Source organism: Mustela putorius, unplaced genomic scaffold (assembly GCF_011764305.1).
Source record: "Mustela putorius furo isolate JIRA1106 unplaced genomic scaffold, ASM1176430v1.1 tig00000698_pilon_pilon_pilon, whole genome shotgun sequence".
Taxonomy (NCBI): Eukaryota; Metazoa; Chordata; class Mammalia; order Carnivora; family Mustelidae; genus Mustela; species Mustela putorius.
This window is the reverse complement of record NW_025421449.1, coordinates 1764373-1792093: the sequence shown is the minus strand read 5'-3', so window position 1 is coordinate 1792093 and position 27721 is coordinate 1764373. Positions and strand designations below refer to the sequence as shown.

The window sequence follows — 27721 nt, the reverse complement described above, 5'->3', positions numbered from 1 at the left end:
GCTCAATCCCAGGACCTTGACCCCAGGACCCTGGGATCAGGACCTGAACCTAAGGCAGATGCTTAACAACTGGGCCACCTAGGCGCTCCCCTCCTTGCCCTCCTAAAGTGTTTTAATTACTGAGGATCTATAATATATTTGAGTATCTGATAGTGCTAGGTCCCCCTCCTTGTTCTTTTTCCAGAGCCTGTTCCCTGAATAGTCTTGTTTATTTTTCCATTTGAATTTTAGGAAAAAATAGGGTAGTTTAAAACACACACACAACCTATTAATTCTATTAGTTCTTTTATGGGAATTATGTTAAATTTTATAACTGTACTTAAGGAGAATTGAAATGTTTCTGGTATTGGGTTTTACTATCCAAAAACATCATTCATCTTGTCACTTGACTTAGTTTTCCTATCTGTAAAATTGGAGTAATACCAATCTCATAGGACTGTCTTCAGAATTAAATGAGAAAATGCTTGGGAAGGATGGCAGAGTAGGAGCTAATGTGCCACTTTGCCACTTCCTAGCCTATGAACTTGGGCTTGGTTACTGGACTATTCTGAACCTTGATTCTCTCATTTGCAAAAGGGGGAAAAATAAATCTGCTTCATCTGCTGTTATCAAGGTCAAATACTGGGGGCATGCATGCCAAGTACTCAGTGCACTGCGAGGAACCTAAGGGCTCAATGAATATTAGCTGTTCTTCCAAAACACAGGCTGTCGCAGAAAACGGTGACTGAAAGCAAAGGCTTTCTGGGATGCACCCTATGTCGAGGGCTGTGGGGGCAACTCTTCGCTCTGAGAACCTACCTAGCCACTTGTCGCTTCTCCCGATTTGGCCCGACCGTCTGCGACGGCAGTCGGACTAGAAGCAGAGATCCAGCGCGTCTGGGAGCACTCGAGACTCCAGCCTCCTGCTCCGCCCCGGGAGCCGCAGCCCTGCCACGTCTCGCGCGCCCCGCCCCTCCGGACGGTGGGAGGCGGAGTCAAACGTGGCCCGTCCCCGGGATCGCTCTGCACGCCTCAGGCCCGCCCCTCCGCGCCCGAGTCATCGGTAGGAGGTCCCGGCGTGTCTGAGCGCCGTGACGCTACGAGGGGGCGGGGGGCAATTACGCTGCCGGAAGTCCCGGGGGAGGGGGTGTTACGTATATCCGGCGAATAGCTGGCGGTCCCGGGTGCTGCTGGGCTGTGTGCTGTGAGGGAGGGTCGAAGCCGCCCGCCGCCGCCGGAGGAGCCCCCTTGGCCGTGAGTGGGGGGGCTGCTGCGAAGGAAGGAGCCGAGGGACGCGAGGGGCTGGGGCGGACGGCGGGGAGGGTCAGGGCGGAGGCCGGCTCAGGCGGGGTTGCTGTGTGTGTGGAGGGGGGGGGGGAAGTGACACGCAGGCGGTTCTGTGGGGCCGCGGGGCTGGTTCTGGGTGGGGACGGGCCGACTTGGCCGGTCTGCTGCGTTTCCTGACAGCCCTTGGGGTGTCGGGTCGATCTGCATTCCTTTCGGGGTCCCGCAGCTGCTGGGGCGGGATAACAGTTTTCTTGTCTATACTGTGCGCTCAGGTTTGCGAAACGGTTTCACATCCCGTCTCGGAGGAGCCTCACAGCCCTGGGTCGGGCTGGTGGGGGTCCTTGATGACAGTCCTTGGTGTGGGGGAATAATAAGGCTCGGGAGGCACTGAATTGGCCAAGGCCCCACAGATAACGAGAGGAGCGCTCGAACCGGATCTCCTGACTCCCAGACCTGTGCGCACCCCCCTTCCCGACTTTCAGCTCTGTTATCGTCTGATGCCCTGGGCCTCGAACCCTGTATTTTTTTCTTCCACCTTCCTCTTTTCCTTCCTCTTTTCAGTGCCTGGAAAAATTCCTTCGAGTGCATTTTGTATAGATTAGTGTTTTCTTCATGATTCTATCGTAGAGGCCGGGAGTGCACTTGTGAGGGCTGGCACTAAATTGTCTCGGTTACTAATCTCCCCTGCTCTTGTCTTTTCTCTTTACCTCGACCCATCTGCTTAGGTCGTGACAAAGGACCTGTGGTGCTTTGCCTGGGGGCTTGACCTTTGGTATTTATGCTGCAGCTAAGCTTGGTTTCTTAGCTAAGAACCAACAGCCTGCTCTCCCAGATCTGTCAGGAATGGTGTCTCCAAGTTGTAAAGAGTATGCCTAAGAAATAATGAGTATATAGAGAGCGTAATGCATACATTATTGGCTAATGGTCAGCATTGGCTAGTGCTCTTCTTTTTTATTTACTTCATTCTCATGTGAGTCCTGAAATTGGCAAATTTTAGTTTGGGGTACATTGGCAGTGCTTTGCTGGTAGTTTAGAGTTCTTAAATTTTGGCCACAAGATGCCATAAGGTGGTAGAGTGGATCAAGAGTAGGAGATAAATAGAATGCTAGTTATTAAAATAGCATTCAGAAGGTGTGATAAATTGTAAGGAAGGAAACTTAGAAAGATTATCATCTGTTTAGCAGGTAGGTTAAGGAAGTTTTATGTTTCTTAAAAAGCAATTTTGTGATTTTGAATGAATTTTATGTAATATTAACAGGAAGAGCTTTAGCTTTGGCATTTTAAAAGGAAGGTTGAAGTTTTGGCACTTAGACTTCTTTAGCTGAGCAGTTTTGGTTCAGCCAGCTGTCCTAGGAGTGTCCGCGTCCTTGTCTTGTTATCGAAGGCTAAGGACCCCTGCCCAGTAGGATTTGTGTGAGGTCGAAATGAGATATATGTGCAGGCACTGTATAAAACTGTAGAACTGCTCACGAGGGTTACAAACCCTAAGATTGCAAGGACGGAGGAACCATCAAAGCCATTTACTTAACTATGGAAATAAAGTACAACAATACAGTACAACACTTTGGGTCCAGTAATGGTTTTTATTATTTTTTTAACATCACCTGAAGAGTTTCTTCAAGCACTTTTCCATCGATCATTTTGGAGGGACCTTTAATTAAAGCAGGAATGTCAAGGGAAGATAAATTGGAAAATCGAACTAATTCAGTTACCATGATAAAATTCCTTACGTGGGGGTTTTCCCATTGTCACCTTTGGAGAATTCATTGAGTTTGGAAGAATTCTAAAATGATATGGTAAAACTTTACAAAGAGTCTGTAGAAGTGTTGACTGCAACCCTGTGTGTACAAAAGAATATGTAACAGTGGGTTTTAAAGGAGTGATCAGAGTGGGAGGGATCTTAAAGAGAGGTTCTCTGTAAAGGTGAGCCTCACTTCTCCAGGTTGTAGAGTGAGAAAAGTAGAAGGGAGAGATGACTGGTTCGGGGGAATTGCAGAGAAGAGGCACATTGTTCTTTTACTTACCTACAGTGGAAACTTAAAAACAGGAGCTTTGTTGGTGTATTTAAGTCATTAAACTTCTTAAAGTGCCGACTAAGTTATCAGACAAATTATTTAACATGCTAAATTTGGTCCCTGTCCTCCCCAAATATATGTAATATATATTAATATTAATATACATATTTTAAAATTTTATTTATTTGAGAGAGAGAGAGCATAAGCAGGGGGAATGGCAGAGGGAGAGGGAGAAACAGATTCATTGCTGAGCAGGGAGCCTGACGTGGGGCTCAATCCTAGGACCCCAGGATCCTGACCCAAGCCAGAGGCAGATGCTTAACCAACTGAGCCACTAGGCACCCTGCCAAAATATATTTTAATGTTACTGAAAAGGGCAAAAAAACCCCACAGTTAGTATTTTTTTTTCTCTCTCTTTTTTTTTTTTTTTTTGCAAAAGCTTTTGTCTTAGCCTCTGCTCTCACCCAAACTCCCAAGCCTCATTTGGCTTTCCATGATAAGAGCCATAGAAAACAAGCATTAGGAAGCCCCTAAAGTTTATAGTCAGACCTGATTTTTTTTAAAAGATTTTATTTATTTATTTGAGAGAGGGAGGGAGCGAGCATAAGCTGGGGGATGGGGCATGGGCAGCAGAGGGAGAAGTAGACTCTCCACTGAACAGGGAGCCCAGTGCAAGACTGGATCCCAGGATCCGGGAGTCATGACCTGAACCATGAAGGCAGTTGTTTAACCGCTTAGCAGACTGAGCCACCAGGTGCCCAGAGCCACCAGGTGCCCAGGCCTGATTAAAAAAAAAACAAACAAAAAAACCAACTCAGTCACTGGACAGAAAAAAAGAATGATATACACACACACATATATATGTATATGTATATTAAGTATATGTGTGTCTATATATGTGCATGTGTGTGTGTATATATATATATATATATATATATTCACATTTAGTTTTTTTAAGTAGTTTCTACCCTTAATTTGGGGCTCAAACTTACAATCCCAAGATCAAGAGTCACAGTTCCTCTTACTGAGCCACCCAGGCACCCAGTGTAGCATTCTTTGAGGGAAGAATATGGGTGGGTTTTTGTGGATAACCCTGTTAAGGTCACTAGTAAAAGAAACAAAAGTTCATGAAAGTTGCATTTGATAACAGTTGGTCACATCTACCATAGCCTTGTGTTGATATGCTCTTGCTGATAAAGAGGAGTGAAAGTGGGGGATTCTTCTTCTTCTTCTTCTTTTTTTTTTTTCTGCATTAAATCTGAGATACTGAGGCAAAAGTTCAGTGACAGGAAATGCTGAACCTCAGAAACTTTGACACTAGCACTGGCTTTAGATCTTCCCTTCTTAACTTCTTTCAGAGGTCCTCTTGCTCATTACCAGTGTGTGTAGACTTTCTAGTAGCTTTGGGTGATCTTTTGTTTTGTTTAGGCTTATGGAAAACAGTATGAAAAGTGGTCCTACTATTAGTACTAATTAGGGTGTGTACTTGGCTAGGAACCTATTTCTATGCCCTAAATAAGTACTCTTATTTTAAGAAAATCACTGTTTGTAAAATGGTAATTATGTCTTGGTTACTCATATTATGAAAAGATTATCTTATTTCTTAATGTCTCTCCAAAATAGTGATATCATATCTTTTTATAAGTTGAGGCACAAATCTGCAAGAGGGGTTAAATAAATATTGTTTAAGAAAGGGTATTGGTGGGGCGCCTTGGTGGCTCAGTTGATTAAGATTTCAACTTTTGGTTCAGCTCAACGTCATGAGCTCAGGGCTCCTTGCTTATTGGGTTGTCTACTTGAGATTCTCTCTGTCTCTGCCCCTCCTCACTTCCCACAAGCTCTCTTTCTTTCTCAAATAAATAAATCTTTAAAAAAAAGAATTGTCATTGGTAAGTGGGGCAGGGCAAATCATGTCAGCCATTGGGATTTTGGTAACCGTGTTTTAGAGCTGTTTACAAGGAAGGATTAATACGCTTTTCATTCTTATTTTCTGTTTAGTGTATCGATGTGATGTTTTGATCTAGATTATTTTTTTTTTCTTTTTTTTAAAATTTTATTTATTTGACAGAGAGAAATCACAAGTAGGCAGAGAGGCAGGCAGAGTAAGGAGGAAGCAGGTTCCCTGCAGAGCAGAGAGCCCGATGTGGGGCTTGATCCCAGGACCCTGGGATCATGCCCTGAGCCAAAGGCAGAGGCTTTAACCACTGAGCCACCCAGGCGCCCCTGATCTAGATTATTGATAGGATTCATTTCCTAGAGGTTTTACTAATTGGTAATAGCTGTGGTGTATCTAGGGAATGTGAATGAGCAGCTGCCTGGAGGAGAAAGTTACACAGTAAAAGATGAAAGTGTATTTAAAAAAAATTTTTTTAAAGATTTTATTTTTATTTATTTGAGAGAGAGAGAGAATGAGAGAGGAAAGGTCAGAGGGAGAAGCAGGCTCCCTGCCCAGCAGGGAGCCTGATGCGGGACTCAATTCTAGGACTCCAGGATCATGACCTGAGCCGAAGGCAGTTGTTTAACCAACTGAGCCACCCAGGCGCCCTGAAAGTGTATCTTTAACTCCTAGCCCTCGGAGTATCATAGATTGAAAACTGACAGAAAACCAGGATTTTGTACAGATCTGAGGACCCCAGAGACTTCCCTCCAGGGTGCAAAATCTTTATTATCTTATGCCTGAAAACATGGGACAATAAACATGCATCAGAGCTACAGAATAAGAGTTAACTTCTCTGAAACTATACTAGCATTCAGAAAGCTAATGTTTGCTGCTTTCATATTTTATACAGGTAGTAAGCATTAATAATGTCTTTCATCTTTGAGTGGATCTACAATGGCTTCAGCAGTGTGCTCCAGTTCCTAGGTAAAACCATTTCCTTGAAATATATTATAGGTTTCAAACTTTGTACATTTCGTCCAACGATCTAACACAAACAGCCTTTGGTAAGTAGAAAGCAAAATTATGTTAATTTTTTTTTTTCTTTTTTAGGACTCTACAAGAAATCTGGAAAACTTGTATTTTTGGGTTTGGACAATGCAGGCAAAACCACTCTTCTACACATGCTCAAAGATGACCGATTGGGCCAACATGTTCCAACATTACATCCGAGTAGGTTTGAAAATACCAGGTGACCTTTTGATGCTTGAAGGTCATTTTCATGGTTTAAGGATGAATCCCCAGTTGACTCATTTCTTGTATTAACTGAGGTTTCAAAAGACAACTCACTTGAAAAAAAATTCCTTGTAGGACACTCAGGTCACATATCCCTAAACCTAACCCTCTGGGACTCTCAGTATCAGTTCTCACTAGTTCTCTAAGGGGACACATCTCCCATATCTACTAAGAAGCAGCAGACAGACTTTGGAGAAAAAGAAACTTGGCTTTTTAGAATAATTTAAGAATGTTTTCATCCTTGTATCCTTTTCTTTCCAAGGTAAAAGCTTCATTAAGTTTTGCATTTGTATTGGCTTACAGTACTGGGAGCTGGGCCTTGTTGGATGGAGGAGTTTATGTCTTTTTTCTGTTTTGACAATTTTCAGCATCAGAAGAGCTGACAATTGCTGGAATGACGTTTACAACTTTTGATCTTGGTGGGCATGAGCAAGGTAAGAGAATGGAAGAATGGAAGAATGCTGTTAACTTATGGTTCTTTTTATTCCCTCTTTTTTTTTTTAAGCAGTGTGACATTTTTTCCTTTTTAAAATATGATTAAATTATGATTGAGCTCTTATTACTTAAAATTGTTAAGTACTTTCAGACTTACCAAAAATTGCATATAGAGAACTCTACTCCTTTATACCTTTTGCTCTAATTTATTAATCTCTGTGTAACACATAGTAAGTTATCAAACCTAGGAAGTGTTATTTTATCTACTATGTAGTGTATATTTCTCTTCTTGTCAGTTGTCTTCATAATCTCCTTTATAGCATTTTTCCTCTTGAGCAAGATCTAGTACAATATCAAATTTAATCATGTCTCTTTTATATCCTTTATTCAATGGAGTGTAAGTATGTAGAAAATTGTTATTATTTGTAAGTAATTTCAAATTTGTCAAAAGTTGCAAAAATAATAACAGGGAGGGGTGCCTGGGTGGCTCAGTGGGTTAAAGCCTCTGCCTTCAGCTCAGGTCATGATCCCAGGGTCCTGGGATTGAGCCCTACGTCGGGCTCTCTGCTCAGCGGGGAGCCTGCTTCCCTTCCTCTCTCTCTGCCTGCCTCTCTGCCTACTTGTGATCTCTGTCAAATAAATAAATAAAATCTTAAAAAAAAAAAGTTAAAAATAACAGGGATATATACTTTTGGTTTTTTTTTTTTTTTAAAGATTTTATTTATTTATATGACAGAGACAGTGAGAGAGGGAACATAAGCAGGGAGAGTGGGAGAAGGAGAAGCAGGCTTCCACTGAGCAGGGAGCTGGATTTGGGGCCAGATCCCAGGATCCTGGGATCATGACCTGAGCCGAAGGCAGAGGTATAACTGACTGAGCCACCCAGGCGCTGCTAACAGGGATATACTTGTGACCACTCTCATCTATTTAGTATACTCTGTCCATATGGGGCGGTTGGTAGAACATTTCCTTCTACCTTACTGTTTTTGTAGTACCTTTTGCCTTATGCAGGCCATGTCTATTTGGTTCCTAGATTCCTATCAGGTATCTTGTGTGGGTTTTGGAGATATGTAGACCAGAGCAACTTTTTCTGATGGACACTTACTTTTCATTTGGCAAGACTTTAGGCTTAGGAGTCAAACATTTAAGATGTGGGAATAAATATTCTGCAAAGTAGGAAAAATATTGAAATTCTGTCAGATTTATTCATTTGTTATTAAATTGAGTTGAGAAGTTTCCTTTTGGAGCATTCATTGTATTAGGTTGAATTAAATATAGCTTTTTAAAAGCATAGTTAAAAGAATAGAATATTGGTAATTTTAATTTTTTAGCCAAGTAATTATTTTTAAAATTTTATTTATTTATTTATTTTTAAATATTTTATTTATTTATTTGACAGACAGAGATCACAAGTAGGCAGAGAGGCAGGCAGAGAGAGAGTGGGGGAAGCAGGCTCCCAGCCAAGCAGAAAGCCCGATGTGGGGCTTGATCCCAGGACCCTGGGATCATGACCTGAGCCGAAGGCAGAGGCTTTAACCCACTGAGCCACCCAGGTGCCCCTTAACTTTTATTTATTTATGTCACAGAGAGAGAAAGAGATCACAAGTAGGCAGAGAGGAAGGCAGAGAGAGGGGCGAGGGGAGCAGGCTCCCTGCGGAGAAGAGAGCCCGATGCCGGGCTCCATCCCAGGACCTTGGGATCATGACCTGAGCCGAAGGCAGAGGCTTTAACCCACTGAGCCACCCAGGTGCCCCATTTTTTTTTTTTTTTTAAAGATTAATTTAAGGGGCGCCTGGGTGGCTCAGTGGGTTAAGCCGCTGCCTTCGGCTCAGGTCATGATCTCAAGGTCCTGGGATCGAGTCCCGCATCAGGCTCTCTGCTCAGCAGGGAGCCTGCTTCCTCCTCTCTCCCTCTGCCTGCCTCTCTGCCTACTTGTAATCTCTCTCTGTCAAATAAATAAATAAAATCTTTAAAAAAAAAAAAAAAAAAAAAGATTAATTTAATCTATTTGACAGAGATCACAAGTAGGCAGAGAGGCAGGCAGAGAGAGAGGGAGGAAGCGGGCTTCCTGCTGAGCAGAGAGCCCGATGCTGGGCTCGATCCCAGGACCCTGAGATCATGACCTGAGCCGAAGGCAGAGGCTTAACCCACTGAGCCACCCAGGCGCCCCCAGGTTCCCCATTTTTGAGCCAAGTAATTTTAACTGAAAATCTAAGGAGTGATCCAGATGATTTTGTAGTCAGCGATTTCATTGACATAATTACATTTATTTTAGTCACTTAATATTTATATCCCACTAAATCATATGTAGTATGATCATAATCACATAAAATACTTGTATAGAAAAAAGATTGAACAAATATATACAAAAATATTAGCAGTAGGTATGTTTCGATGGAGGATTATAGATCATCTTGTGTCCTTTTTTCTGTAATGAGCTTGTATTGTTTTCATTTGGGTAGGAATGGGTGTATGGTGGCTTTTTTGCTTCTTTCAAAAGGATTTGTAACTGCTTACAAATTGAAATTCAGGGTAATACAGTTGTAAGAACTGAACTGAGACCACTTTGAGAATGTAGGAAAGATGTTTTTAGACCCCTAAACTGAGATTTAGGGTGGTATTCGGTGTGATAAATTTAGGTTTCAAGTTTTGATAGATTAAGAAGGGGAGGAATGTGTTACGTGTAGTTTTGTTTTGTTTGAGGAAAATTTATTTAACAAATTACTTTATCTTAATAACTTAGTCACCATTTTACAAAAATTACTAAAATGGTATATATTTGGAGATTTCCTTTAAAAAAAAAACGTATAAATTTTAACTTATAAAAGTAGGCCAGGCTTAGGGTGCCTGACTGGTTCAGTCAGAAGAGCATGCAACTCTTGATCTTAGGGTCGTGAGTTCAAGCCTCAGGTTGGGTACAGAGATAACTTTAAAAAAAAAAAAAAGTAGTTCTGGCTCCATATAACAAATTGAATATACACTCAGCATATGAATATGGAAAGCAAAGAGTGAAAGTTTCCCTAGCCTCTCCCTATCACACTCTTTAGAGATAACGGTTATTAACTATTTGATGTGGATATGCTTTGTTACTCATCCCAGTGAAAGTAGTAGAAATGAATGGCTTAGAAATGATAATATAATTAAAGTATTGCTTCCCAAACCATTATCACTTCATGGCATAAACAAAAAAATAAATAAAATTTATAAGGCCTCTTGGGTTAAGTATGGGAGACTGAGGTAATTGCCTGGGAACTTCAACCACCTGTCAGGCCCCATCTCCTGAGTGTGGATGGAGCGGGTGTGTCAGTACACGTACACATTGGTTAGTTAGGAACTAACTTGGGACTAAATGGTGTCTGAACAGGTAATTTGCATCTTGATGAATTTGGTTTTAGGGGTGAGGTTGGTCATTTAAGGTGAGTCAAAGTGACTGGGTTTCAGACAGTAGGGAGTGGTGGAAACTTTGCCAAATGAAGAGCCCAGATTTCATCTAAGGGGGGACTTAGTTCCAGCTGATCAGTGACATGTGGGCAGGTATGTGTGGGATTGCCAGATGTTGCAGTTTTTCTGAAAATCAGGCAGAAAACCTTGATTTTTTAATCTGAAAAAAATCAGGTTCATGGAATATCAGAGTATATATATATGTACTTGTTCTGATTTAATTCTGGTTGGGACTTGGAGAATCCATATGGAATTGAATGCTATTGAAACCAAGCCAAGGTTTGCCCATTTTAGGACAAAAAAATAGATACATTTTTCAAAATACTTAAAAAAAAAAAAAAAATTAACACAACTACAAACTTTGTCTTCCAGCACGTCGCGTTTGGAAAAATTACCTCCCAGCAATTAATGGGATTGTCTTTCTGGTCGACTGTGCAGATCATCCTCGCCTCATGGAATCCAAAGTTGAGCTAAATGTACGATTATATTTTTTCTTTTCTTGGCTTCTGTTTCTTTTAAGGAATACAGGTCAGTAGTGCCAGTACTTCAGCATTCCAGTTACCATTTGATAAAAGTCCTAGTTATAGGAAGAATGTGTTTTACATCCAAAGACCTTGCTTTTCAGTGTCCTGAGGAAACAGCTTGAACTTGAGGAAGTTAACTTTGTTTATATCTATCATAGGGTGACTTTGTCCAATTTGCTCCTACACTCCCCAGAGTGTGCCTCTTGCCCTGGCATAGTGAATGCGTTTTCCCTTCACATACCATAGATGGTCCCTGTTTCAGAGTGAATCCTAAAGAGAGAGATTAAGGGTTCTTTATGTGTTTGAATCTGGGTTCTCACTCTGTGTCTGCCCCGCTCGCACTGAATGACTTCACAGACATTTACAGTCTCTTCTCAGTCGTCAGTTTGGGTCATGGGCAGCATTTGATACCGTCAGGTTTTCTCCTTCCTCAACATAGCATTTGCTAGGCTTCACAGTTCTTGTCATGTTGTCTTTGTTAATCCCTACTGGGTCACCCTGCACCTCTTCTTTTTATTTTATTTGTAACTGTCTCTCTGCATTCTTGTTCCTGGCCGTTTGAACCTGTGCCCCATTTATTGTGAATCTATAGCTCTGGTCTCTTGTAGAATCATTTATAGGGCATTCCTTCTCTTACTTGACCTCTTGTCATTGGCATTCTCTCTTTCTTTGAGCTCCCATTTGCATTCTTGGTTTTGGTGTGCTCTCTCTGGCTAATACTTGCCAGTGACTCCCCTATGGATTTCTCTTGTTTAAACCTCTCTTGAGGTCCAGCCTCATACATAATGCTGCCTACCTACCTGCCAATTCCAGTCTCCCGGGAAGAATGGAACTCTTCCTGACCATCTACCTGGACATGCGGTCCAGGTACTGTGAATGACCAGAGATTTCACTACCACCCTGCCACGTTCTAAAATGCTAGAAGGAACTTTTTCAGACATATCATTGGCCTATTTAATATTCTTTAATAGAATTCTATCACCTTCTGGATAAAATCCACAAGTCTTTTGCATAGCACATAAAGTCTTTCCTGATCTTTCCTCTGTTTATTTCTCCAGCTTCTTTTCTCTTTATTGCCTACCTGGAACTACATTCCAAACATAGAGAACAACTTGTCCTTCCTTCACTATGCACAAATGTCCCTGCCTGGCTTTCTCATCTGACCCCCACCCACTTTAACTGGTAAATTAAAAAATGTCCTTTAGGAGATCCCAGAGTTCAGCCTTGACCTCTTATAGGAAGCTTTCCCTGACCTCTCGGACTTAGACTCGCGGCCTTATCAGTTTCTCTGGTCTTTACTGGTTCTCTTGTAGGTGTCCTCATCAGATTGTGAACTTAGAAGGGACCTAGTTTTGTTCTTTGTGAAACGCTTGCATTTAGCAAAGCATCAGACATAGAGTAGCATCTGGTTAGTATTTAATCAACGAATGACATCCTTACTCTGATTTTGTCTAACACTTCCGGGAACCTAAGATGGTCAGAAGTATGTTGCTCGTTATCTCTTCAGCTCTACTGTCCTTTCCAAGCTTTTCCTGTCAGTGGGCACTGGGTTCCCAGGCTCGAAATCTCTGCCAGCTCAGGCCCCTCTTACTTGTCTTATCATCCAGACATCAGTCTCTTTACTTCTTTCTTCACAGTGCCTGCTGCACTCACTGTCCCTTGGGTGCTGTCATCTTAGGCTAGGTCATTGTCTCTTACCTGAGCACACATAGATACTTTGTGTGAATTCATTGTGTTTTTTTTAATGCACAGATTCCCCCCCCCCCACCCCGGAGAGTGGGAGTGGGAGGGGCAGAGGGAGAAATAGACTTCTTGCTGAGCAGGGAGCTGGATGTGGGTCTTGGTCCTAGAACCCTGAGATCATGACCTGAGCCGAAGGCAGACGCTTAACTGACTGAGCCCCCCAGGCAACCCCTTACACACAGATACTGTCTGTTAATTTCTGGATTGGGGGTCTTCAGGATCTGTTGCAGCTAACTTCTTAGGCTGGCACCGTAATGTTGATCATGCCTTCCCATTCTGTTATTACTGTGCGTCAACATACAAAGACAGGCAATTCTCCATGTGGCTTTCTGAACTCTTTCCTACCATAAAGCCATTGCTTATATTCTTCCTTCTCCTTTCCATCTATCCAAATCCTGCCCCTCTTTTAGAGCCTAGTTTGGGGTCCTCTACTTTGCTAAGACTTTTCCTTAAGTCCACCATTTTCCCTTCCATTTGATTTCCCCAAATGTCTGTTAGTATTTGTATTCTGTCCCTGTTCATTGTGATACTTAATCATACACTTGCTTTGCTTTGCTGACAGATGTATGAACATAGAGTGAGGATTTCTTGAGGCCAAGGATATGTCTTACCTTTCTTTTTGTACTCCTTTCAGTGCCTGAGATAGTGCTTTGCACACACTGAGCACTCAGTGTACACTCGGGGACTTCCTGTAGCCCTCCTTGAGACTCTGTAGCCAGAGCATTCAGTCTTCTAGGACCGTGCTCAGTGGAGAGCTCGAGGATGGTCTGTGGTTGAGTGATTTATCTCAGAGTTAAGGTTGAGGCAGTTCTCCTGCCTTGTAAATAGGCACAGCCTTAAGTTGCAATTGTTTTGAAGCTGTTAGGGGATTTTTACCTAATGTCAAGGTAATTTTTAGGGGCTTCTACGTAACATTAAGAATGTTGTATAATGTCAGGATTTTTAGATCATCGCTCAGGTATAAAGACTATTAGATATTTCTCTTTACATTTGATTCATTGTAGACAAGTGATGGTCTGGTGGTTTTCATGATCTAGTGGGCATTCATAGATTCTCACCTAGTTCTTCCTTTATGTTGTCTTTAGGCGCTAATGACTGATGAAACAATATCCAATGTGCCAATCCTGATCTTGGGTAACAAGATTGACAGAACAGATGCGATCAGTGAAGAAAAACTCCGTGAGATATTTGGGCTTTATGGACAGACCACAGGAAAGGTAAGAGAAAAATCGTCAGGGGACATATTATTAAGGAAATTCACAGTGTTTGAAAAATTAATGTTTTACTATCTGGATTTTACTTGTCTTTCAAAAGTTTAACCGGGCCTAGGATTGGTTTTGCCATAGGTGATTTGTAGTCACTGTGAAGGCAGGAGCCTGTTCTTTCACCATTGTCTGAGGAAATTTTCCTCAGGTATATGAGGATGAAGAAATTGGGAGGAAAAGTTAGGCTTACCAATTTAAGAATTTTCTGATTCTCTTTCAAATCTCATTCAGAGAAATCTTTTTTGAAGAAGGCCACCGTAACCAGAAATCAGTTTTATTTTTGACTGGAGATTTCAGGTTATGAAGAAGAGTGGTCATTCATGATCACTTTCCAAACACTGAAACCCTAGCACTGGATTATCGTCAGTGTTCTTGCTGAGCGAGGTAGGAAGTCAGTGATAAAACCAGGAATAGAACCTGAGTCTCCCAGATCAGTAGGTTATATGCTGTTTCCAGTTGGAAGGAGAGCTTGCTGCAGTGCTTCTGAGAGAAAAAATCTAGACCAGCAGTAGTTAAGCAGGAATTCTGGTTTTTTCAGCTTGAAGTTTTGGCATAATCAGTTTTAAAAATTTTCCTTTTCTGAGATCTCTGATAACCTTTTTTCTTTTTATGGTTTCTTATTTCTAAGTGTTATCTCTTCTTGATTAGCTATTTCTTTCTAGAAACACTGACTTTAATTTAATTTCCCCTCTTCTGCATGAGTGTTATACAACATGAATTCTTAAATTCCTTGATATAATTTATTTCTGAATGTTTGTGCTAATGAGAGTGTTCTTTTTTTTTCCCCTTAAGTTTATTTATTTGAGAGAGAGTGCACAGAAAGAGAGCATGAGCAAGGGGAGGGACAGAGGAAGAGGGAGAAGCAGATTGGCCGCTGAATAGGGAGTCCCAAGTGGGGCTCAATCCTAGTATCCTGAGATCATGACCTGAGCTGAAGGCAGATGCTTAATCCACTGAGTCACCCAAGCACCCTTCCTTTTTTTTTTTATTTATTTATTTGAGAGAGAGAGAGAGAGCATTTATGATAGGGGGAGGGGCGGAGGGAGGGAGAATCTTGAGCCAACTCCCACTAAATGAGGAGCCCTATATGGCGCTGGATCTCACAACCCTGCGATTATGACCTGAGCCGAAACCAAGAGTTGGTGGTGCTGAACCAGCTGAGCCAGCCAGGTGCCTCAAGAATGTCCTTATTTCCAAGAGTCTTGGACTTCTCTCCATCAAAGAACATGCTGGTTCTGTGGGTCCTAGTGGCCTTTTTCTTGGTTAGCTGCAGTAACTTGCCAGATGCTGGTGTGTTCAAAGTAAAGGCTCTTCACTATGCTGCTTATTTTGTCTTGAAAGCATGACGCTCTAGGGAAGGTAATCTATATGGCTTTGACCCCATTTTTATAAGTAATTCCTACTTCCATTTGCTTTTGAGGAACAAAGAGAGTGATTTGTGATCACCCTTTCAAGCTTTTCCACCACGGGGATGCTAACAGGCCTTTCTTGGTTTTGCCTCTCTTAGGGGAATGTGACCCTGAAGGAGCTGAACGCCCGCCCCATGGAAGTGTTCATGTGCAGCGTGCTCAAGAGGCAAGGCTACGGCGAGGGCTTCCGCTGGCTTTCCCAGTATATTGACTGATGTTTGGACAGTGAAAATAAAAGAGTTTTCCTTCTCTGGACTGATCCTATTCACAGCTTCCTCATGAACTTTTCTAATAGAACAAGGAAAGCTCTTCAGCCATGTCTGGCGTTGAGAAGCCAAGAGTCTCTGTCAGCTCTCTCATCGCCCAGTGGTGACATGTGCTCTTCTCCACACTGTCGGGAGGTAATGCTGCCTCACGTGCTGGTGCAGCTCAGCATCCTGGGACTTGGAAGTTGGCAGGATTTGCTGGGTAAAGCTGTGTGCCATCCTGGGGCACCTGAAAAGAAAAACACGTCTCACCACTGTGGTTGATTTCAAAGAAAGTGATTCTATTTTTTAAAGAAAGTGTTGTTAATGTCATTGGTATCCTAACTTTCTGAGTTCAAAATTTACTTGGTCCAGAGTTTTCTCTTTTTTTTTTTTTTTTTGGTCTAGTGAATGGCATTTAGCTTCTTCATGAAATTATGCACATGAAACATGTTGGAGGCCAGAGCTCAGTCGAGTAAACTTAGTCCTGTTGAGTTAGTAGGTCAGTGAGCCAAAGCTCCCCAGCTCTCTGACGGCCTTGTGGTAGGTGGCGCCAACCTTGCGCACAGAGGAGCAGGAGAGGGCCCGGTCGGCCTGGTGGCGGCAGCAGGTTTCTACTGTGGTCAGCCAGGGTCATTCCTCACCTGGTTTGTACAGCAGATGGTTGGTTTGCTGTGGAGGAGTTCAGTACAGAGTGGTGATTTTATTATTACTTACAAAGCTTCAAATTTCAGGCAGTCTTTGCTTTTATCTCTCCATAGCACCTTTTTCATTTTCAGTTATAAAAAAGAATGACTTTTGCATCAAAAGAGAACATCCCCCATGTTCTCCTATACTACAGGCATGTGTCTGTTAATTTTGCACAGAGTCTAGGAGAACATTTTGGGGATAGGTGAGTCATATAGGGCAGTTACAGTTGGAGGGCTTTTAATTCTGTGATTGAGAACTTAAAAACCTGGCATTTGTAGCATTTGTTTGAATCCAGGAAAGATTTATTTAGTGGGGTTTAAAATTCTTATGTGCAAGATTTGACTTCTTTATGGGAATGTTCATGAGCGCTTTTTTAGGTTACTTTTTGGGGGAGGGGTTGTGGTATGAAATTGCCTTTCTCCATGCCAGAAATAAGCTGGGGAAACTGAGGACTTCGTGTAGTGGTGTTCTTTCTGCGCCAGTGTCACTTGTCATTAAGAGCTCAGTATAAAAGCCTCAGCATGCCCAGTCGTGTGATGATCATTTTTATAGCATTCCTTTTTTTTAGTGCCATGTGTAAAATTGGATTTTCAGGATCTTAGACCCTCTCTTAAAATGGGTGGGTGTCTTCATTTTTCTTTAAGGAGAGATTACAAGTAGTTTCCTCAAAACAAAATTATGATGCAAAGGTTTGAAATAAATTCAGTGGAATTTTGGTGTCTCATGTGAGGGTAGGGAAGTGTGGGTAATATTCCAGGGGCGAGTAGGAGTGTTACTCTTTAATGGACTTATCATTGTCAGTCTTCAGTACTGACCTATTAGGAAAGGATACTTTCTCACTGCCAGGTACAAATGCAGAGGCTCAGTAAAGGATAAATCTGGGAAGAGCGTGCCTTTCCTCTGTTAGCAAGCATAGCTGGATTGCAACAAAACTTGTTTTGGAAAGGGTGAAAGCCTTAACTGAACAAATGTAGCTAATGGTGAATGAACTAGGTAGTTAACATAATTTTAATTTCCTTTGGCTAAAGGTAACCCATACTTCTTTATCCAGAGACTTGAGAAGTATGATTGCAGCGCTAGTTTTCTTGTTTTTGGTTTTGTTTTTTCCTCTTTGTCCTTGACCCCTTCGTAGCAAGCTAGAAAACTATGGATTCTACACAGCTCAGCTCTTTGTGAAAGTGGTTTACTTTGGCCACTGGAGAAAGAGGGGATTGAAAAGTCTGGTATCTGTCTATTTCCTACTCCACAGAAAACACTGTTCCTATGAAAAGATTGCAAAAGAAGCTGCTGTGAGGATCTTGGCTCTTAACAGAGAGGATCAGAGCTTTGTACAGGAACTCCCATGAATTGAGACTTTTCATTCTGTTTTATCAGAGTGCATATGTGTCCTATTTCAGGAAAAGTTAATTAAAACAGTCATTTACAAAAGAAAGTCAATCTGTATCCTAAGCATTTTAATAAAAAGTTAAAACAGACTTGATTTCTTGTGCCATTTATTTTTTCATTTATTTGCAAGGCTTTGTTCTGGTTTTGAATGTTCCTTGACATTTGTTGTTTGTGTGGTGGGGGTGACGAAGCAAAAGTTGTTTCCTACTTAGGGAAAGAAATATTTACAAAGCTTATGAGAGACAAGTTTTGCTACTGGGAGAAAAAAAAAAGGGCTAGGCCAATTCACACATTTCATTGCAAGTCATAAACTTAGTACATTCGAGGCTTCAGACATTTGGTGATCCCAGGACTGATGGTGTACTTCTTTTTAGCAAAATCTATTAACACGTTAGTAAGGACTGGGGCCAGTTTAGCTGTTTACCATTCTCCATTTTATACAAAATCGGATTCGGTTGAGAGCTACATTTGGTAAAACAGGGAAAGCAATGAAATGTGTGCTTGTGCATTTACCAGGTTTGTAGGACTTTGTTTTTAGAAAACGCAAATGAGATTCTAAAACTAAAGCAATGGGACAAATAGAATGGAAGCAAAATGCAACAGGTTCTTTTTGACCAAGTATTAAAAGTGTTAGAGGCAGGGGCGCCTGGGTGGCTCAGTGGGTTAAGCCGCTGCCTTCATCTCAGGTCATGATCCCAGGGTCCTGGGATTGAGTCCCGCATAGGGCTCTCTGCTCAGCAGAGAGCCTGCTTTCCTCTCTCTCTGTCTCTCTGCCTGCCTCTCTGCCTACTTGTGATTTCTCTGTCGAATAAATAAATATAATATTTAAAAAAAAAAGTGTTAGAGGCATCTTGTGATTGAAACTAATGTCCCTGTTACTAAAATGATGCCATGGGTCCTATGTTTATATATAATATCTGTTGTTTGAGTTAGAGTGGGACATGAGAAGTACAGACTGAGTCAATGAACCCAGCACTCAAGGGGTCTCACCTTGGCTGCTGGCTGTGACTTGGGACTCTTTTTAATGTGCTGTAAACAGAAAAACCTGACGCATCATGGTTCATGCTGGAGGCTTGAGCGTCATTAAGGGAGAATAACGGACTCGAGAGAGAAAGGAACTCTTAATTGCTAGGAGGTTGGGGTTTAGATTTTCCTGTGATCGAGGCATCTTCAGTGTCACAGAGCCGAAAGAAAACGCCTGCTATGGAAGACTGCTTATTTCAGTCCCACCTCATACTATGATGGGTCATTTAACTTTCTCCAGCAGGCTTATTGGATAAAACATCATTAGTTTTATCCGGAAATTGAGGCAGAAAGATTATGTAGTTTAAGTAGTAATTGAATCATCTTTTAACAAAGTGCATAAATAATGCACTACAGTCTTCCAGGCTGCTGCCTGACCTGTGTGTGTGTGTGTGGTGGTGGGGGAGGGGCGGCGATAAAAGAATGCTGTCTTGTGACATAAAATTCAAATTTCAGTTTCCATAAGGAAACTTCTACTGGAGTACAGCCATCCAGTCCCTCAGGTTTTGCCTACTACAACTGCAGACTTGGGCGTTGGAGAGTTTATGGTCCCCAACTGCTATTCACTGAGGCTCTGGCCCTTTACTGAAAGTGTGTTGGGCCCCTAACCTAGAAACATCCTAGGTGGTGGTTATAAATGTATGGGGAAAGTGCACACTGCAAAGTACAGGGTGGTAGAATTGAAAATTTTTACTTCAGTTACTGTTCATAGTTTTAAAGGGCAATTTTACTTTGCGCAAACCCAGTTTTCACCCGTTTTGTCTCAGGCTTTGGCATCAAAAGCTTCCTAGATGTAGTCCTGTGAGCTGCGTTTCAATTTCAATTAGTAATTTCAAATTACTAATTCGGCCAAAGGGCCAAGGATTTCCTTGCGCTTATCAAGCCCGGGGCCAGAGGCCGCTGGTTTAGACCTGAGCGGATACTCAGGTCCTATCACTGCCTGGACAAGTCTAGCCACGTCAGCCCTCATTTCTATTCTTTTTCTTGCAGCCCAACGAACAGCAAAGGTACTCTGTCTTGCCCAAACCCCGTCTCTCGGTAAAACCACACGCCGTCCACTCTCCCAGAGTTTATCCTCGGGACTGCTCCGGCCCCTCGGTGGCACAGGCACCCAGAACCAACGAGTCGGGGGCGGGGGGGTTGGGGGCGGGGAAAGGGACGGGGTCAGCCTGGGCAGCCAATCAGAGCCCGGCCCGAGCCCAGCCAATGGGGGCGGGCAAGTTGGGGCTTAGCCAATCGGGTCCGACGAGGAAGGCTGGAGTCCGTGTTTGCAGGTCTCGCTTGGGCCTTTGGGTGACGCTGAGTGGGAGCCGCGCGGGGTCCGACCGGGGATCTCTGTCTCTCCGTCGTTCCTCTGGAAACCCAGTGTGCATCGTTCTGGAGGCCATGGCGCGGCAGTGGGGGCCCTCCATGAGGGCGGCCGAGAAAGCGGGTTGCGTGGTGAGCGCCTCCCGGGCTGGGCAGGCCGAGGCGGACTCGTGGAGCTGCAGCGGAGTGATCCTGAGCCGCGGCCCGGACCTGGTGCTGTGCCACGGGGGCATCTTCACCCCCTTCCTGCGGGCCGGGAGCGCGGCCTTGACCGCGGCCGGCGCCTCCTTCCTGCCCAGCGACAGTTGCGATGACGACCTGCGCCTGCACGTGCAGTGGGGTCCGGCAGCCGCGAGCCCCGCAGGCCGCGCGGAGAGGGGCCGTCCCGGCTTGTGCACGCCCCAATGCGCCGGCCCGGAGCCCGACCCGCCGGCCCGACCCCGCGGGCGGCTCATACAGCCCCCGCGGCCCGCCGAGCTGCTACTGCTGCTGAGCTGCCCGGCCTTCCGAGCCCACTTCGCGCGCCTCTTCGGGGGCGAGGCGGCCGAGCAGTGGCGCTTCGCGAACGCGGCGCCGGACGACGAGGTGTCGGAGGAGGAGGAGGAGGACCAGCTGAGAGCGCTGGGATGGTTCGCGCTGCTGCGCGTGCGGCCCGAGCCGGAGGAAGAGGAGGAGGCGGCGGCGGCGGAGGAGAGCGGGCCGGCCGTGGCCGTGGCGCCTCTCGGGGCCGTGCCCAAGGGCGCGCCGCTGCTGGCCTGCGGCTCCCCGTTCGGGGCCTTCTGCCCGGACATCTTCCTCAACACGCTCAGCCGCGGCGTGCTCAGCAACGCCACCGGCCCGCTGCTGCTCACCGACGCGCGCTGCCTGCCGGGCACCGAGGGCGGCGGCGTGTTCGCGGCACAGCCCGCGGGGACGCTCGTGGCGCTGGTGGCCGCGCCCCTCTGCTGGAAAGCCCGCGAGTGGGTGGGCCTCACGCTGCTCTGCGCTGCCGCCCCTCTCCTGCGCGCCGCCCGAGCCGCACTCGGCCGCTTGGGTCCAGGCCCCCGCGCCCTGGCCGCCCTCCTGCCGCAGGAGATGGGCGCGCCGTGGGGTCTGCCTCTCCGAGACCCCGGCCCCCCGTGGGCGGCTGCGGCCGTGCTGGTGGAGTGCGGCACCGTCTGGGGCTCCGGAGTGGCCGTGGCGCCCCGCCTCGTGGTGACCTGCCGACATGTGGCCCCTCGGGAGGCGTCCAGGGTCCTGGTGCGCGCCACGCCCCCTAAGTAAGGCCCGCAAAGTTGCCCCAACTCTGCCCGCCCCGGGGGTCTCGGATCGTAACTCTGAGGATAATGGAGGCCTTCTGGCGTCATGCTGATGCTTTGACGGCGTAGCGCGGGCAGAGACCTGAGGCCCTGCCCTCATCCTCGGCGTTCACAACCTTAATGTAGGGCGTTCGGGGCCTCCTTCTTGGCAGGGGGTGAGCGGGGCTTGAGCAAAAAAAAATGTCAGGCAGCTCTGGATTGGGGGGGCAGGGCGGAGTCTCAGTATCCCTGGCTGGGAGGGCGTCTCTGAGCACCCTCTCCCAGCTTGAATTCCTTCTGAACTCTGCTGTCTCATAGCTTTGCTCCCACACACCACTAGGCTCCTTGGATGGTGACTTCCCCACCCTGTTCTGTCTCCCCTGAGAGGGGTGGTGAGGTCTCAGAGGCCCAGAATGCTGCCTTCCTGGGGTCAGGAGAGGAGCCTCTTAATCTTACTTGATCGCTATCTTAGATCTTAAGCAGAACTTCCCATCCCGGTAAAAATTACATGTGTGGAGTTACACCTAGTTAGAATGTGAGATTGGGGCGGAGCCCACAGTTGCACTGGAACAATCTTTGGATGATCCTGGCAGCCAGGTTTGGACTTCAGTCACTTCCATCTCTGCAGGGAAAGGGCCCTTGGCCGCCTTTCCTATCTTTTGCCTGGTAGCAGGGACAGCAGCCTTAGCTTCCTGGCTTAGTTTCTAGGATGCGGTCTGTTTCTGGGACTTCCCAGGTGCCAGACTTAGGCAAGAGCAGAGCACTATTGCATCTTTTTGTTAATGCCTGAGGTTCTGTACCCGGCTTAGCCCAGCCTTGCAGCCCAGGCCTTTCCAAATCCCTCTACTGAATTTCCAGGGTTAACCCCTCCCCTCAACCCCCGGCAGCCGGCAGGACAGCCATGGCGCTATAAGGAAGAGGGTAATGAGGATTTCCAGCAGGAGTGGTGTCCACTCCGCCTCCCATGACAACACACACACTTGTTTCTGGGGAGCCCATGGGGTCTGCTGGAAGCTTTTACTGCAGTGTAGGACAGGGGCCCCTCTGTGATCCCGGGCAAGCCAGTCTATGCTGCCTCTCCCTGAGTTGACTTGTAAAGTCTTGGAACACAGTCTGGGACACACTGAGAGCGGAGATGTGCTAGGGTGTATGTATGTATGTAAACGGGGACACAGCATTGAAATCCTGCGCCTGCCCCACCAACTGGCAGAATTATTTTCCTGCAATGAGACCGTGAAGGAAAACACTGGGAATGTGTGCCCTGGCTTCTGCCACTTAACTGTGTGACCGTGAGGAAGTTACTCAACCTCTCTGGGCCTCAGATGTGCCATTTCAAATGGCGGTAACACCAGCGCCTGGTTCTTAGGGCTTCGATGGGAACTAAATGAATTGGGGTGCCCAGAGCATTAACACCTGAGCTGGCCCACAGCGCTGTCCAGGTGTCAGGACTTAGGAATATGGTGAGACGCAGGGAGCTTACATAGAAGTGTGAAGCTTATGTTTGGAAGTATCCCAGGATGGCCGAGGGGTGTGCCCAGAGATGCCTGCCTGGCACGTGTCAGGGCCGACGCCAGACCCGTTAACCCCCAAGTCCATGACTTATAGAGTCACACTCATCCCCTTGCTTCCTCCCAGCGCTGAAGGGTCAGAAAGCTAGCACTCACTTTGTTTCCCTTGCTCCTAGGAGTGCCACAATCTGGGGACATGTGGTGTTTGCCACCCAGGAGACCTGTCCCTATGACATAGCACTAGTGAGCCTGGAGGAGGACCTACACGATGTACCCCTGCCGGTACTGGCTGAGCATTTCCAAGAAGGTAAAGGACAGGGTGCCCTATGGTCTGTGGCGGACCTCAGGAAGCAAAGTGCTGGGCACTCGAACCCTCTAGATCGGGGGCCCGGTACCCTAGGCGGGCTCCCTGCCTTGCCCCTGACAGAATGATGACAGTGGCATGAGTCTGGGATGAAGTCAGCCTGCCTTGAGCACTCTGGCTGGGTTGCTCTTGGAGGTTTCCCTGCTTGTGCCCAGCATGCGTCAGGTCCTAGGCACGGTGGGGGTGTGTGTGTTGGGGGTGGGTGGTGGGGTCCCCATGAAAGGTAAGGCACACCTTTTTTTTCCCCCTGAGGCCCTGCAGCGGTGTCCTGTGGAGGGGCTGAGCTTGGGGGCTCTTATAACATCATAGGCCTGCCAGAGCGCTGTTCTGCTTTTGAGGCCCCAGTGGCGTGGCACACTGCCTGGGGAGTGCCTGAGGTCTCCAAGTGGGCATCTCCTCTGCCACTTGCTAACCCTGTGTCCTTGGACAGGCAACTCCTTATTCTCTGCCTCAGTTTCCACATCTGGAAAATGGGGATAATGTTCCCTGCTTCTGGGCACTGTGAGGTGTGGGTGAGACGTTGCCTGTAAAGCAATTAGCTGCGTTTGCCATGCACGAGCACTTGGTAAAGGAAGTTACTGGCAGGTTCATGGTCATCGTCATGACCATCTTTTTTTTTTCAGTTGATCTTAGCCAAAAGGCCGAGAAGCGATTACCACTTTTTTTTTTTTTTTTTTTAACCAAGGGACTTCTTAGGAGGAGATGGGTATTAATGTCACAAACATTTATTTATTTATTTTTTTAGGGTTTTATTTATCTGTTTGTCAGAGAGAGAGATCACAAGCAGGGAGAGTGGCAGGGAGAAGGAGAAACAGGCTCCCCATGGAGCAGGGAGCCTGATGGAGGGCTTGATCCCACGACCCCGGGATCATGACCTGAGCTGAAGGCAGATGCTTCACCCACACAAGCATTTATTGAGCACAGGGCTGGGTACCAGGGACCCTGAAAAGCAGCTCCCCGGTCCAGCAGGGACATGAGGGCCACAGAACAGCCTGATGTCAGGAACAAGTGGTGAGCAGGTGCGGAGAGCTCAGTGGATGTCCTGGCTTCTTCCCATAGGGACTTGGGGCCGACTCCCTGGAGGCGGGAGTATCTGAGCAGCAGGGCAGGTTTGGGACTTTGGAGAGGGCAGGGAGCAGAGGCGACTCCCTGCCTTCGCCCTCCTTTCTCCCCGGGCAGGAGAAGCTGTCAGTGTGGTGGGCTTCGGCATCTTCGGCCACGCTTGTGGGCCCTCGGTGACCTCAGGCATCCTGTCCGCTGTGGTGCGGGTGGACGGCAGACCAGTGATGCTCCAGACCACCTGTGCCGTGCATGGCGGCTCCAGCGGGGGACCCCTCTTCTCCACCCGCACAGGAGACCTCCTGGGTAAGCATCCCCTTTGCCCTCTCCCAGCCTTGTCCTTGCTGGAGTCTCAGTGCCATCTAGTGAGTGCTGGGCATCCTGCCCCGGGAGCCACCCTTGGCCTGGGACGTTGGTGGGCCTGAGGCCCAAGAGGTAGTGAGCCAAAGTTGCCAGGCGCTTGTGCGCTTGAGGGCGGAGAGGGACAGAGGCTGAGCAGGGAGGGAAGAGATCTGAGTACCGGTTCCTTCTCTGCCACTAAGCCACCCTGTCACCTCAGATAAGTCCCACACCTCATTGGATCTGTGACACTCAGGAATTGGATTAGTCCAAGAGTCACAGTTCAAGTGAATGAGTACGGGAGTGAAGACAGCAGGGAATGGAACGTCAGGGGTGACGCAGGGGTGAACGGAACCCCACTCTAGCACCCCACGGCCTCCTGACACAGGACTGTGGGGTTAATATGGCCCAATTCTGCAGCTATTCGCTAGCAACTGTGACCTTTTTTCTTTTTTTAATATGTGGTTGTTAAATCTTTCCATTTTAAAATTTTGGTAATAAAAACCAAAATAATCCATCCATTAAAAATAAAAAAAGCCAACTCTGAGCACATGTGGACCCCTCCACCTGCACGCCGGCACCAGGACCCCTGCGGTGCTTCCCCTTCCCTTACTTCTGAGGTCATGAGGAACCTCGCCCTGTGCTAGCTAGCGGGAGTGGAATCTCTTGCTTCTTCAGCTGTGGAACACATAGTACTGGTGGAATCCCTACCTCACAGCCCCGCGAGAAACAGATTGACGTTAGAGCACAGTGTTGAAGTGCGGATGGTTCTTTTTGTCTTGAGCCTTTATGTGTCCCAGCGAAACACTTTTTCCCCCAAGTTTCGTAGGCACTTGCCCACAGTCTGTTGCCCACTGTAGAGCAGCCTGCAGACAGCATCTTAGCCAAGTGATGGAAGTTAGCTAGCATCACAGACGTGCCGACAGACATCCTCCATCTCCCAGTGGGTCGCCCGGAGAAGGGCGCGGGATGGTATTCCCAAGCACGTCAGACCTCATACTTACCGTGAGGAAACACTGGGTGACCCCAGTGTGAGGGACCTTCTGTGGAACAGTTGACCCGTGCTCCTCTAAGCGTCTAGGCCACCAACAGTGGGGAAAGACTGGAACTGATGCAGATCGGAGAAGACTCTAGAGACAGGAGCCAGAGGCTGCCGGGGAACTGGATTGCATCCGGGAGCAGAGAAAGCTCTCATGGAATCACTGGCGACATCTGAACGTGTCTTGTATTTCAGTCATGACCATTGCTCCAAGGTGACTTTCCTAGTTCTGAGGACCGTTTTTGCAGTGACCTGAGAAGCTGGGTGAGGGGCAGGCAGGGACTGTACTATTGTGGCAAGGCTCCAGGCTGGGGATGGGCCTCAGCTCCCATTCGTATGTCCATCCGTCTGTCCCACGGCTCACACCCCCTTTCCTCTTTGACCCTTCCACAGGCATTGTAGCCAGCAACACCAGGGACAATAACACAGGGGCCACCTATCCTCACCTGAACTTCAGCATTCCCGTCTCGGTGCTGCAGCCGGCCCTGTGGTGGTACAGGCAGACGGGGGACCTGGACGGCCTCCGCCAGCTGGACGGTGCTACGGAGCCCGTGAAGGTGGTGTGGCGGCTACAGCAGCCCCTGACCGAGGCCCCGCGGAGCAAGCTGTGAGGCAGCGTCAGGCCTCTGGAGAGAAGAGCCCCTGTTTTACACCACAGCGAGGAGCGGCCTTGGGATGCGGACAGGGCGCACCCTCCCAACCTTGTTCAGCTCTGGAATTGGGACCAGACCCCATGGGTCTCCAAGCTGGCAGCCTTTTTCGGGGTGCCCCTTTGAGCCCTCACCTCAGTCTGCCCACCGGCACTAGACTTAGCTGTGTTATTTCTCCTTCTGGGGAGCCCCGTGCGGGCACGTAACAGCCCTGGTCCTGAGAGATGGAGGCCAGCGGAGGGCAGGGCCAGCCCCGGCTTTGCATCTGTTCCCTGTCTCCTGATGGCTGCTGGCCGCCAGAGCAGTGGTGTTACTTAGAAACCCTTGGCAGAGAGGCCGGCCCTGACTGTCTTTCTGGATCTGCTGCATCCCTAGGTGGAGTCCCTGAAGGTTAGGATTCGTGGGTCTTCGTAAGTCGGGTGTCGCTGACCTCCAGCGGCACTCCACCACAGTGCCTTTACTTTCCCGCCCATAAAATGGGCCTCAGGGATCTCATGGGGATAGAATGTGTCTCTCTGAGGGTTGGGAATAAAGAGGATGTCTAGGAGAAACTCTGCTTCTATATATCAGGTTCTTTTTTCTTCTTCGTTGTTGCAAAAGTTGAATTGGGAAGAGGAAACCACCAGGCACAGAAATACACCTTTTCTGTCCTGCTTTCTTGGCGGGGCTGTGAGCTCGGGGGATACTCTCATGCCAGATGGGCCTGGCCTCAGGCCATGGTGCCAGGCAGCGCTGTTCGGGGCTCGCAGCCCCCGGAAGGTGGCGGTCTTGGCTGGGCAGTAAGGGCTCCCAGAGCAGCCAGGATGCATCCAGGCCTGTACTAGGCCCTGAGGGTGGGTTGGGAAGTTCAAAGTATGAAGGAGACCATGGCAGCCCCCAGGAGCTAAGACCAGCCTTCCAAGTCAAGAACATGTACTGCATATCCAGGGTCCTGCACGTATCCCCCCTCAAGAAATGGCTGTGAGGTCATTGACAGGTTGAATGCCATTGTGTGGGTGGTGACTGTGGGACTAATTCTAAGCCAAGAGAATCGCTGGGAATATTTCGTTTCCAGCATCTGCCTGTTGCGTGCCAACTGGACAATGAAAACTCCTGTGATGGTGGTTCTCCTCTTCACAGCTTCAGAATGGTCCAGAAGCCAAAGTTAGCTTGAGAGAAACCCCATAGTAAAGTAGTGGCAGCAGGGGATGAGGGCTGGGGGCTGACTTAGCTGGGGGTTGGAGGGGAACATTCCTTCCAGTGGGTATCAAGGAGCTTGGCATTCTGGGGAGACTGGTGTGTCAGCCCATGAGTGCGATGGGCTGTGTCCTAGGGCCTTAGGGAGAGGGGATCAGGTAAGTTCTCCTCAAGGTGTCTTAGGAGCTGAAGGCTGCAAGGAGAGTAGGTCTTCACGTGATGGCCTGGACACAGGCAGGGTGTTCCAGTTGGAGAGCAGCAGGAGCTGGGACAAGGAAGTGTGAGCCGTGTGTGTTCTGGGCAGTGCTAAGTGGAGGGGAATTGGAAAGGAGCAGGATGGTGGGCTGGGGAACCAGCTCCACGGGGCCAGGTCGGGGAGAAGATGGG

The 27721-nt window shown here is 47.0% G+C and overlaps 2 protein-coding genes across 2 annotated transcripts; both read left to right on the top strand.

Moving 5' to 3' along the window:
• The first annotated feature begins 1104 nt into the window (after positions 1-1104).
• On the top strand, positions 1105-17680 carry SAR1A (secretion associated Ras related GTPase 1A). Its single transcript, XM_004769527.3, has 7 exons — positions 1105-1233; positions 6071-6144; positions 6271-6390; positions 6822-6887; positions 10702-10805; positions 13682-13813; positions 15369-17680. The coding sequence occupies exons 2-7, from the start codon at positions 6087-6089 to the stop codon at positions 15483-15485; spliced, it is 597 nt and encodes a 198-aa protein (XP_004769584.1). The 5' UTR covers positions 1105-1233; positions 6071-6086; the 3' UTR covers positions 15486-17680.
• A 2162-nt stretch (positions 17681-19842) lies between these two features.
• TYSND1 (trypsin like peroxisomal matrix peptidase 1) lies at positions 19843-26709 on the top strand. The gene is made up of 4 exons (XM_004769528.3): positions 19843-21181; positions 22884-23014; positions 24251-24436; positions 25902-26709. Exons 1-4 carry the CDS (start codon positions 20001-20003, stop codon positions 26117-26119), a joined length of 1716 nt encoding a protein of 571 aa, XP_004769585.2. The 5' UTR covers positions 19843-20000; the 3' UTR covers positions 26120-26709.
• Positions 26710-27721: the final 1012 nt, after the last annotated feature.